Source organism: Pogonomyrmex barbatus, unplaced genomic scaffold (assembly GCF_055798465.1).
Source record: "Pogonomyrmex barbatus isolate J1 unplaced genomic scaffold, ASM5579846v1 scaffold14, whole genome shotgun sequence".
NCBI classification, from domain to species: Eukaryota; Metazoa; Arthropoda; class Insecta; order Hymenoptera; family Formicidae; genus Pogonomyrmex; species Pogonomyrmex barbatus.
Window position 1 is genome coordinate 6272327 of NW_028297110.1, and position 12900 is coordinate 6285226.

The window sequence follows — 12900 nt, forward strand, 5'->3', positions numbered from 1 at the left end:
TTGGTCGATTAAATAAAAAAATTTTTGATAGGTGGCTCACTAAAAAATTTCTAGGCATCAGCTGATGTGAGTGGTGTGTCCAATTGAAAATGTGCGTATCTGGAACTCTCCTAGCTGAACTTTCAAGTTGGTTTCTAGAATTTGCAAATAAGCGTTTTTAATCTTTAGGATGATGTAATTTAAATTGCAATTGTATGAAGGAGAGTTAAGAGAGTCGAGTACGCTTTTGCGGTCTGAAGAAATAAGATTTTCTTGTCCTTGCGAGTTAGAATGAGCAAGAGAGTATACTGCCCAAGCTTCGACAGTGAAAATGGAGGTTTCCGGTGATAGCCTTTGAGTGAAATTTTGAGCTTTTGTGAGAAATTCTTAACTGTGGGGAGTAAATGCCTATACCTACATCTTGATCGGGGTCTTTTTTAGACCCATCCATGAAGTAGAAAATGTGAAAGTTGTATGGCTGAGAAGTCTGATGGTTGAATTCTGCCCGAATTTGTTCAGGAGAAGCGTGGAGAAAGACGAAATCCAAGAGTAATGAATGTGAGTACTTCGTAGTCGTAGAGAAATTCGGGCAGCAACGAGGATTTAAATATATTATCCAAGTAGTGTTCTTGTAAGATGTAGGCCTTGAAAAGAAATATTTTCCTAAGGAAGTAAATTTTTTTGCATTTCGAGATTGTGTCTCAGTGGAGTTCAACGAAACTGTTTAAGATTGGATTATGTTTTATGGCGAAGTTCTTTATAACGAATTTAGAAGTTAATAGTTTGAAGTGTATGGAGAGCGGGAATTCCTTGACCTCGGCATGTAAGACATTAATAGGGGTCGACATTAATAAGAGGTTTCCTGTAGCCCATAGCCACTCTGATGACTCTGTGTTGTAGCCTTTCCAGTTTTAAAAACAGGGTTTGATGTCTACGAAAAAAGAAGAATGAGCAATCAAATGGGTGTCACCCAATCAAACTCTATGGCGCTTCTAAAGATAGCTTTGTATAGAGTAATCATGACTGATGGATGAGCTCCCCACGATGTATAAGCCAGGGAGCTTAAGATACTCACGACTTGTCTCAGTATCCTTGGTGATGAGGGACATAATCTGCTCCTTTCCCTCCATTCTCGTATCCATTTTACTCTTAGAAATCTGGCACTTCGTGCCTTCGGAATGGTGACACGCTGCAATTTTATGTCTGAATGAGGGAGAGTGTTTTTTTTTCTGGAAAATATCATGTATTTGGATTTTGTGGGGGCTACTTCCAGTCCCCTTAAACGCAGGAAGTCGGCCATTTTGTGTAAGATGGTTTCCAAAGAGTTGAGGGCGATGGCCAAAGATTTGTTGGTCGTGAAAATTGCAATGTCGTCTGCATATTGTACAAGCTGTACAATAAAATTTTACTTTTAAAATTGTTCATAAAGCTTTTAAGGTTTTGAAGAGTTTTCTTAAGTAGATTTTGAAGAGAAGTGGACTTAAGATCGATTCTTGCGGTGTGCCTTTAAGAGAGGTATAAGTTCTGGAAATATGTCCGTCGGTGATAAAGTGGAGCTTTCTTTCTTTGACTAAATTGTAGATGAAATTAGTATACAGTACAGTGACGTAAGGTTGTTAAGCATAAGAAATGAAAATAATTCATTTAAATAGGTTCTTACAATCACGCTTTACAGCTTTATAGCTTTATGTTATGTCATTGTAGACTAGAATTAATGGAAGTGTATTGCGTTCCGTTTTAGTTTCATGCGCTTTCTAACTGCTTCAAGATTATAAAGCGGAACGCAGTTGCAGTATGTTTTCTGAAGCTCCAACTGAAATAATGGTTAGCATATCAAATATTAAAAAAAAATATAATTTTATTATATATATGAAATATAATATATATATATATATAAAATAATTAATAATAATAAAAAATAAATAATAAATAATAAAAAAAATTAATAATAATATTAATATTAATAATAATAATAATGTAATTATTTAGAATACTATCCATCATCTCCGATTTCGATAAAATTGAGCTCAATCGATGCGGTTTCACTTAAGATAAAAGAATCTGGCAGAAAAACGCGGCGGTCTACCTCGCGAATCGAGATATTAAGCATTAAAGTTAACCACTTTTTTGGTTAGGAAATCTGTCATAGCGACTCGATACAGCTAAAAAAGTATTAAAAATAAAAGTGTTAAAAGTATTATTATATTCAAAGTGCAAGGATGCAATCTTTCGCCTTTCTAAATTGATGAGTCTATCATATTAAAATGATAGATCCTAGAAAGATTGACAAAAACTCCTACGCAAGGTTTGGGGATGAAGACATAATCTTTTGCCTTACTAAATTGATGAGTCTATCATATATTGAAATGACAAATTTTAAAAAGATTAGCAAAGATCTCAACGCAAGAATTAGGTGTGAAGTTTTCGTTAATCTTTTTGTTTTGTTACAAATCTAATCTTGTATTATTTTTGTAATTTTTTTTATAACAATGAGGAGGGGCTTTGCCCATGGACCCCTGACGAGGAGGCTTCGCTCCCTCGACCTTTATTCGGAGGGTTTCGCCTCTCGAATCCCTCTATCATGCATACAAAATCACGCATGCTCAGTTTGCTGCATTATGTCGTTATGACAGATTTCCTAAGTGTCGGTCCACAATAAATGATTTAAGCTTTAAGCGTAAGAAATTGACCAATTATAATCGAATATGAAAAGAATAATCGACTATGATTGGTCAATTTCTTACGGCTTAAAGATTAAATACTTATTGTGGATCGACACTAAGTCGATCCACAATAGGTGATTTAAGCTTTACGAAATAAGAAATTGACCAATTATAATCAAATATGAAAAAAATAATCGACTATGATTGGTCAATTTCTTACGACTTAAAGATTAAATACTTATTGTGGACCGACACTAAAGCGGCGTCTACAATGAGATTTTAAGGTGTAAAACTTAAGAAATTGGCTAATCATAATCGATTTATAGAAGAATAATCGATTGTGGTTGGCCAATTTCTTAAGTCTTACGTCTTAAAGTCTCATTGTAAACACCGCTTAAGCAAAAAAGTGGTTAACTTTAACGCTTAATATCTCGATTCGCGAGGCAGACCGTGTTTTTTTTGCCAGATTCTTTTATTTTTAACGAAACCGCGTCGATTGAGCCCAAATTTATCAAAATCGCAAGTGACAAAGCTATTTTAAATAATTAAAATAAAATATATAAAATAAATTAATCAAAATAAAATATTAATATCTTAAAATTAAATATATACTATAATAAAATAACAAATATTTCAATGATTCATTCTTTATTATATTTTACTATTTATGAAATATAATAATAAAAATAATAAAACATTTCAGAAGTAAATTACATATATTTTATATTTTACATGTATATAATATAAGATATAATATATATTACAATATAAAGATTTACATATGTATTATCAGATAGATAAAAATTATTATAAAAATTTATTGCATTAATGCACAGAATTAAATAAAGCTGAAGATAATTTTTACTTTCTAATTCTACATTTACTGAAAAATTTAGTGTTGGAATTGCATGCGGTCGAAGTCTGCGGTCGATTTAAATTGTTTAATAACATTGATGGTATGAAACTCCGATAGCAAAACCTATAGAAACAGATTTTGAGCAGAACCTATTACCAATATTTGATGACAAAAAAGCAACAAATTGCACACAGAGTCTATAATATCTGATATTGTGAGCAAACTGTTCTCAAAAATATGACAAAGCTTACTAACATGCTATGTCAGCAGATTGGCAGCAAAAATCAAGCAGAGCCTGTTACTACGCACATTTAAACACAATAATTGGAAAACTACCGCTAGATGGCGTCCGTTTTTCGCATGCAAAATTTATCAAACTTTCTATATAAGCGAAATCATAATCAAAATTTAAACATGCATTTATTATTTATGTATTTTTATGTATATATTTGATGTAAGACGTAATCGTCCAACAAGGAAGTTAAGGTAAACTCTGCTCGATTTTTGCCGCTAATCTGTTCGCATAGCATGTCAACAGACTCTGTTCGGTTTTTGTCAATCTGCTGGCATAGCACGTCAACATGCTTTGCTCGGTTTCTGCCGCCAATCTGCTGGCATAGCATGTCAGCAGGCTTTGTCGACAAACCTCGATCCTAAGGCGGACACAGATGGCTATAGATTTGCAGTCAATATCTGATCGAATTTGTTGCCAATCTGCTAGTAAATTGCTAGAATTTTGTTTGCTGGAAATGTTCATTGTAAATTCTGTAATTTTTATATAGTTGTTCTAAAGGTCTATAGATCTATTACAAAATTTCAACTATAACTTAGCTCTAAAGAGAAAAATGTGAAAATTATTATTTATTTAAGATGTTTATAAATAAAATGTAGATATTGTATCTTAATTATATGTATAGTAATAAACATATATATAAACATACTACTGTGATCAAATATAAACGAGATTTTTGTTATAGAGTGAAAAATCTTTATTTATTCTTTAAAATCAAATTCGTCGCCTTCAAAATAATCTCCTCCCGATGCAATACACTTATGCCAATGCTTTTTCCAATCCTCGAAACACTCTGAAAACTCTTCTTCCGGAATGGTCTTCAATACCTTTTTTGTTTCGGCTTGTATCTCCTCAATCATCGATTCAAAACGGTGTCCCCGGAGCGATCTTTTGAGTTTACTGAATAGCCAGAAGTCACACGGTGCTAAATCAGGCGAATACGATGGTTGTGGAACGATATGGGTCGAGTTTTTGGCGAAATGGTCACGAAGAACAGTGTGAGATGGCGCATTATCGTGGTGCAAAAACCATGAGTTGTCTGCCCATAAATCTGGCCTCTTGAGGCGAATAGCTTCACGCAAACGACGCATAACAATCAAATAATATTCCTTGTTGACAGTTTGGCCCAGCGGAAGGAATTCATAATGCACCACATCACGATAATCAAAGAAAACTGTTAACAAAACCTTGATTTTTGAGCGACTTTGGCGCGATCTTTTTGGTCTTGCCTCACCTTTTGCATGATATTCGCTCGATTGGTCGGTTGTTTCTGGATCGTACGCATAGATCCAAGTCTCATCTCCAGTTATCATGCGTTTCATCTTGTCCTGGTAGTCAGAAATCATTGTTTCATACACTTCAACGCGACGCTGTTTTTCCAAAAAATTGAGTGTTTTCGGAATCAAACGAAATTTGACTCTTCTCAAGCACAAATGGTCTTTTAAAATGGTCTGGACTGATCCAAATGAAATGTTTACAGTATATCGGCAAGTTCTCTAATTGTCACTCGACGGTTTTGGAGCACCAAATCCTTGATTTGCTTCACGTGTTGTTCATTAGTTGATTGTTTTTGGTCGTCTTTGATATGATTCGTTTTCTACGCTTTCTCGACCATCTTTCAACATTTTATACTAGTCAAATACTTTTGGTCTTGATAGAGCCTGGTCACCAAAAGCCTTCTGCAACATTCTGAACGTTTCAGTAGCAGAAATTTCATTCCGCAAACAAAATAAAATACAATTTCTTTACCCAAGAATCACACATCGTAAAAATCGAAAAAAATACTTTTGGATATTCACAAAAACGAGCGTTCATTATTAAACAAATGAAGAGAATGACATGAAATTTCACACAGATGTCAAAGACAATACTACCAACTTAATAAAAAAAATATTTGTCAGAATCGATGAACTCGCAGTTTAAATTTAAAAATCTCCTTTATATTTGATCACAGTAGTATATATAATACTGTAAAAATTAGACGACCGTAAGCGGTCATGAAAAAGATTCGGAATATAAACAGCTAACAGAGAGGAGCCGTCGTGGTCGTGCAGACTAAGTGTCGGATTGGTAGACGAGGGATCCCGAATTCAAATCCAGTCGGTCTCCGTTAATTTTTTCCGAATCTAATAGATATCTTTCAATCTCAGAAGTGGGATTCAGCCTATGTTACCTCAGAGAAGATTCAGCTTATGTTACCTGACAAGTCGATCGTTCAGGAGTGAACGGAAAAAGTCGGGGGGTAGTACTCCAAAGGAGTCGTGTCGATCGTTCAAGAAAGTGATCGAAAGTCGGGAGCAGAAGCTCCAAGTTTCGGATAAAAATCCGATAAAGGAAGACTCGGTACATTCGGGACGAATGTAATACCAGAATGGCCGAACTGTAAGAATTAGACGACCGTAAGCGGTCATGAAAGAGATTCGGAATATAAACAGCCAACAGAGAGGAGCCGTCGTGGTCGTGCAAACTAAGTGTCAGATTGGTAGACGAGGGATCCCGAGTTCAAATCCAGTCGGTCTCCGTTAATTTTTTCCGAATCTAATAGATATCTTTCAATACATACACATAATGAAACATACATAATACATATACATAATGATATATTATATATACATATATATTCATTTTACACATATATATTTTATTTATATACATATATATATAAATATATATATATTTATATATATAAGAATTAATAACTCATTAACTATTGCGAAAATTGTAAAATGTATATATGTATATATATATATATATATTTTACAATTTTCGCAATAATTAATGAGTTATTAATTCTTATAAATCATCATATTAGTCCGACCCAGCGGCAAATGCAAGCGTGCGGTTATTCTCGCCCAACGATCATCATTGCAAAAATTGTAAAATGGTATAGGACTTTTCAACTCAATTTAGCCCGCTTTATCTACACACGAAAATAGTCCCCATTGTTCTGGGACACTCTGTATATATATATAAAATAATATTAATAAATTTTATCTTTCAAGCTCTTTTGGAAATTAGATATGTTGTGCGGGTCGTTTCGGAGGATCGGTCCAGGAGTCGGCGGGGAGGAAGCACTCACCACTTCATTTTACTTTTAATAAATTTTATTAACACTTATTACAGTTTGTCTTTTTTAATTCGGACTGCGACAGACGTGACGGCACGCGGATCTCGACGAGTCCTCTCCTCATATCGGTCTTCCGTTTTTATCCTGTTCCAGGCGGCCGGTCCTTGCCGTGTCATCAACATGTTCGTCAGCGTTCGCGGTATATTTCTGGGTCGCGCGGCGATTTTCCGCGTAAGGGCCGCGCAACCCGGTTAACAGTTGCTTCACGTCGAACGATTACACAATATTTGCGCGATTAACACGGTAGCGGAGGGTAATCGCTATCGCTTGGTAAAATAATAATTCGTCGGATAAGGTATCGCTTGCCGCAATCCGCTTTGTCAGCGGTGAGCGTGATTGCGTTCTCGGCGCTCGCGACATCCCTCCCCCTGTGATGGAAGAGAACCATGGGGGTTCGGCTTCCATGTGTCCCTTACTTGGCGCTCGCGACATCCCTCCCCCCCTTCGATGGAAGGTGATCTTACTTGTTAGTTTACATATGTTGTCGCGTAACTGTAATATAATCGTGTGCTTATGACTAATATAACATAGCATCGTCGCGGCGCCTCTGTGCGGTCTCGCTTTTCTTTTGCTTTTTATTTTTGTTTTTGTTTGTGCGCCATGTTATTAATCCTATTATAGTTATTATTACTACGCAGGTGCCTGTTCCCATAGAGTATACAGTGTATTTATTTTTGAATAAGTTATAATCACTATCTTCTAGAGTTTCTCTTATTTCTTCTAGACTTATGCTTAACTTGGTTAAATCTACGGGGTTCTTAATTATTTGTCGTAATGTGTCGGTTTTCGCTAGCTTGTTCTTATCGGTGTCTTTATTTTTTATTTCTAATGTTATATTGTATTCGGGGAGGTAGTTTTGGATATATTTTATTCCCTCAATTTTTCGTGTTTTTAATATTACGTTTGGTGTGATTAGCTTGCAATTATCTTTTAGTTTTATTTTTCCGGTTTCTTCTAATATAATTTTCTCTTCTATTTGCTTTTCACACTTAATGCTAATTTCTTGCTTGTGTGCCGTGGAGTAGAGCCACGCTTGCTCCTCCGTCAATGCTATCCACAACGGTGTGTTAGATATCATATGATTCTTTTCGCAGTAATTGAGCTGTCCCGGTGTACGTGTATATATTTGCACCTCGCATGGTGCTGTTGTTTCTGCATAATATGTCGCGAAGTTCTGTTCGCATGTGTATGTGTTTGTTTCTCGTATGCAGCGTTCTAATTCTACTTCCTCTAGTAATTTGTAGTGGTGATTTTCTTTATCTATGGCTAGCAAGGGATGGTTTATTTTTATGTAGGCGAATACATTCGCATGATCGTGTACTGGTAACGGTATTGCTTTAACTAATTTAAATGTAGGGTATGCTACTACCGGAAATCGCAAGATTGTGTATATGTATGGACCATCTGAATATGCGCTAAAAGTGATGTATGTGTGTATGGTCTGCCAGTGCTCAATCTGGATTTTAAAAGGAAAGTGTAATCCCATGGTTAATTGTGTAGTCGCTTCTTTGAGGGCTGTTATATGTTTGATGGGTAGTAGTCGTGTCGGTATCATTCCGTTTTTCCCGTATGTCAGGTAGTCTATTACATTTTCCGTGTCCTTCGTTAAATCGTTCATTATCGTTGTCAGGATTAATAAGTGTTCGTCTACGTCTGCCTGTAGTGTTGACTCAGTCAGTCGTTGTTCTAGTCGTTTTGTCGCACTCATTATCAGATTTTCATTATAATTTAGAGTATTTTCTAATTCGTCCAAGTGCGCTATTGTGGCGTTGATTACTTTTATTTGATTTGCTACTGCGTGCTGCAGTGCCTTGCCGTTTGTTCGTAACGTTTGCAATTGCTCGTCTATTAATTTTTGATCGTCGGCGTCCATCGTTCCGAATAATATTTTGCTGACCGACCCGACCGCGTCTAGCAGTCCTCGTCGTTTGTCAGTCGTTTTGTATAGCGTTTCTACTTGTGTCAACAGCGTGATCAGTTTGGTGTTTTTTCTTTCTATTATCCTCATAATGTTTCGGCAACCTAACTGGGCGTTGCCTATTACTTTTCGGCACTGTATTGCGGTTTCCTCCATATAGTCTTGCAATTGCTGATGTCTGATCTCTAATTCTTTTGCGCTTAGTTTTATCACTAATTTCCATGCCGATTCAGCCTGTCTCAGCTGACCGATTTCCTCGTAGTAGATCCCTGGCTGGTGTGAGAACAATTCCCAGTCAAGATTATGCCGAGAGTCAAGTGTCGCTTGTCCTGCTCTTCTCCACATAAGGAGCATCCTGAAAGTTTAGGGTTCAGGTTACTTTTCCGTGAATCCTCGTGTGTCGTGCATTTTTTGTGTGCTACGTTTAATATTATAAATTATTTTGTTCAGTCTGCCGTCGACCGTGGTCTATCGCGCGTCGTGGACGATTTTTTTGTTCATTTATCAGTGTATTTTCCATCATGCAGTGCACTAGATGCGGTCGGGAACATGTTCCCATCATGTGTAGTGAATGTGTGCGGCGGTCATACCGCCTGGCGGCCCAACGGGTAGCCGTAAGGATGTCGTCCAGGTGGCCGACCACGGTCGTCTGGACGGGGGAGTGTCATCCCCGTGTTCAAACGATGTGCATAGAGAGGTCTCCTGTGCCCCCTCCGCCGTCTGCGAGGAGCTCTACCCCCGCGACTCGTTACGGGTGCGGGTTTGCGTTGCCACCGGGCAACGGTTCGTCGCTGTCCTGAGTGACTGGTGAGTCCTGCATTTTTTTTTTTTTTTTTTTTTTTACTAACTCTAATTTATGCTATCTTTGTTATTACTATCTTTATTTTACTGCTTTTGCTTTTTGCTTGTTGCGGGTAATTATTCGTATGCGTTGTTTGCTAATCTTCGATGAATAATTTGAGTCGGTTCGCGTGCACCGTCGTAATTTTTCGTTTCTGTTTAATTTTGTAATTAACATCAGAGGTTTTCTCGATTATCTGATATGGACCTATGGTGCTTCCAATTTCTTCGAACGTCCTCTGCGCACTGCTTCGTCATGCAGGAGGACCTTATCTCTTACTTTGAAGATTTTAGTATTCGTATTTTTATCTGCATAGTTTTTTGCCTTTTGTTTTGCTTCGCGAATATGTTCTTTTGCTACTTTCTGTGTGGCTCTGAGTCGTTCTCTTAATTCTTGCGCGTAGTTATCGTATGTGTAATATGGTTTCGGCGGCGCTGCCAGGGCCGTAGGTAATGTTGCTTGGTGCCCGTACATCAATTCGAACGGTGTATAACCCGTTACTGTATGCGGTATTGTATTGTACGTGAACATCGCGTATGGGATCCATTCATCCCAGTTGGTTTGATCCTCATTTATATAGTGCCTTAAGTATTCGATCAGAGTCCTGTGCGATCTCTCCAGGGCTCCGTTGCTTTCAGGATGGTACGCGGTTGTTTGAATTTTCGTTATTTTTAGGAGGGTGCATACATCCTTGAACATTTCACTGACGAAATTCGTTCCTTGATCTGTCAGTACTGTCTCCGGTATTCCGAATTCGCATATTATTTTTGTGGTGAACTCTTTGGCAATCGTGTTTGCTTCCTGGTCTGATATCAGTATTGCTTTACTAAATTTTGTTAAGTCGTCTTGGAATGTTAGTAGGTATTTATTTCCTTTCATGGTGACTGTGAGTGGTCCTACGATGTCCAGGGCGCATTTTTGAAACGGTCTTTCTGCCGTGTCGGTCAGTACTAGAGACATTTTGGTTTTCTTGCTTAATTTGTTTTTCTGGCAGTATTCACATTTGGCGATGTATTCTTCCACATCTCGTATTAGTCCGTGCCAGTTGTGCATTAGTCGTATTCGATTTACGGTACGTGTTACGCCTTGATGTCCTCCGAGGGGGGCATTATGATATTCATACATTATTTGCTCCTTGTCTTCTTTGTTATATTCGCGTTCTTCCTTGTCGCGCTCGATGCTGTTTATCTGTGTGTCAGGCGCGATCGGGTTTCTGCTGAGCGCGTCAGCATTTGTATTGCCTTTACCTGCCTTGTGTATCATCTCATAGTCGTACTCTTCTAATTTGAGCCTCCATCTGATTAATCGTGAACCAGGGTCTGTTATACTAAATAGCCAGATCAATGGCTTGTGATCTGTAATTATTTGAAATTTTGTTCCATAGAGGTATGGTCGAAAGTGTTTGACGGCCCATACTATGGCTAGCAATTCTTTCTCCGTTGTATTATAGTTTTGTTCCGCTTTATTCAGAATTCTGCTTGCGTATGCAATTGGTCGATCTTGGCCTACTGGCCCTTGCGACAATACTGCTCCGATGGCGTATCCGGATGCGTCTGTCGTTACAATAAATTGTTTAGTGAAGTCCGGGTAAGCTAGAACTGGTGTGGTCGTTAACTTTTCTTTTAATGTTTCGAATGCGTTCTGTTGTTCCGCTGTCCAAGCGAACTTCTCATTCTTTTTTGTTAGTTTTGTCAGTGGTTTTGCTATCTTCGAAAAATTCTCGATGAATCTTCTATAATATCCGGCTAATCCTATGAAGGATTGCACATCTTTTACCCGTTTTGGTATTGGAAAGTTTGCTACGGCCGTTATTTTCGCAGGATCTGGTATTATACCGTTTTCTGAGATAATGTGTCCTAAGTATGTCACTTCCTTTCTTAAGAATTCACATTTATTCGGTTGCAGTTTCAGATTGTAGTTTCTTAGTTTTTTGAATACTTCAATTAGTCTTTTGTTATGCTCTTTCAAATTTGGTCCATATATTACGATATCATCTAGATAGACTAGGCATTTTTTGCCGTGCAAGATCTATGGTCAGATCTTGCGTCTGTTGGTTGTAATAGAGCGTCGTCGCGTCTCTCACTACTCGGTAGTAGGCTATTATCTATGTCACTAAGCGAAAACATGCGTTCAATTACAATGTTCGGATGTAATTCCGGTTGACTCGTCAGACTATTGTCGGAATAATAATTACTTAAATCGCGGCGTACGTTATCGCGCGGATCGCGTGAATTTTCCGTCTGCTCAAGGCTCGGAGGGCTCGGGCTGAGCGCTCGGCTGGCTGACGCACTATGTAGCCACGACGTGTTTCTCTGGGCAGGAGTTTGGTTAACTCCCTCGTTCGACATCTACCTACACGCTTCTCTCGCTATCTAATGCGCTTGGCTTATTTTTCTATAACTTACATTACGCTCGCAATTCGCATGTTTGTGACGTGGCGCTGGCTGTTGCGGTAGGTCGTGGCTTCTCCGGTGTCACTGATATGCTCTGCGTTGTGGCTCTACCCGCTCTTTCTCGCCGCAGGGATGTCGACTTCTTTTCCGGCCTTTTCCTTGAATTCCGATCGTTTGTTCCTTCCAGATGACTGGGTATAGCTGCGAAACAATCCCACCGCTGCCATCAGAGAAATTTGAAAAAATTAATCCCTTATTTCCAGCTGTATTGTTCTTGCAACTATTTACAGCGTAAGTATATCCATCCATTTTAATAATTTATGATACTTCTTCTCGATAGTTAGTAAAACATTGCCATATCATCATTGAGCTCTATAATATACTGAGCATTGATCACGTAAGTTTTCCCCTAGAACGAATCAATGAAAAGTGACGAGTCTCATGTGGATTTCATTATTTTGTGATCACATAATTTTAATTCCGGTGAAAGCGTGAGATATTTAGCAGTAAAGCATTTCTCCTGCTGACATCAGCTGACATAATTAAACGGTAAAAATCTAGAGTTTCTTAATACGGCATATTAATTGATAAAATGGCCGCAGTTTTTTGGGTTTTAAATCTGGCAATAGAAGATTTTAATTTTAATTTTTAATGACTATGTATGTTGTGGATAAATATTGTAGATAAATTGTAGATAAATATTTAAATTTTTTTACGAAGATAAATTACTAGTACATATAACACATTATTGTCAAGATGTAAACTGAGAAGAATGTAATACTTAAAAAAATAAAGTGAATCAGAAAGGAAACAAAATATTACATTTTTTAT

General features: G+C 37.5%; 1 protein-coding gene across 1 annotated transcript; it reads right to left on the reverse strand.

Annotated features, from left to right (window-relative positions):
• Positions 1 to 6600: 6600 nt before the first annotated feature.
• LOC105422760 (uncharacterized) lies at positions 6601 to 12286 on the reverse strand. Its single transcript, XM_089072806.1, has 2 exons — positions 12082 to 12286; positions 6601 to 9190 (listed from the first exon to the last, which is right to left on the reverse strand). The coding sequence occupies exons 1-2, from the start codon at positions 12099 to 12101 to the stop codon at positions 7435 to 7437; spliced, it is 1776 nt and encodes a 591-aa protein (XP_088928932.1). The 5' UTR covers positions 12102 to 12286; the 3' UTR covers positions 6601 to 7434.
• Between the last annotated feature and the right edge of the window lie 614 nt (positions 12287 to 12900).

What these genes read in the sequence shown, in the direction of transcription:
- LOC105422760 (XM_089072806.1), bottom strand. Translation starts at nt 12,101, where the DNA reads ATGCGAATTGCGAGCGTAAT. An exon ending in ATGCGAATTGCGAGCGTAAT is followed by an intron (nt 9,191 to 12,081) that starts GTAAGTTATAGA and finishes CTAAACTTTCAG; the next exon opens with GATGCTCCTTATGTGGAGAA.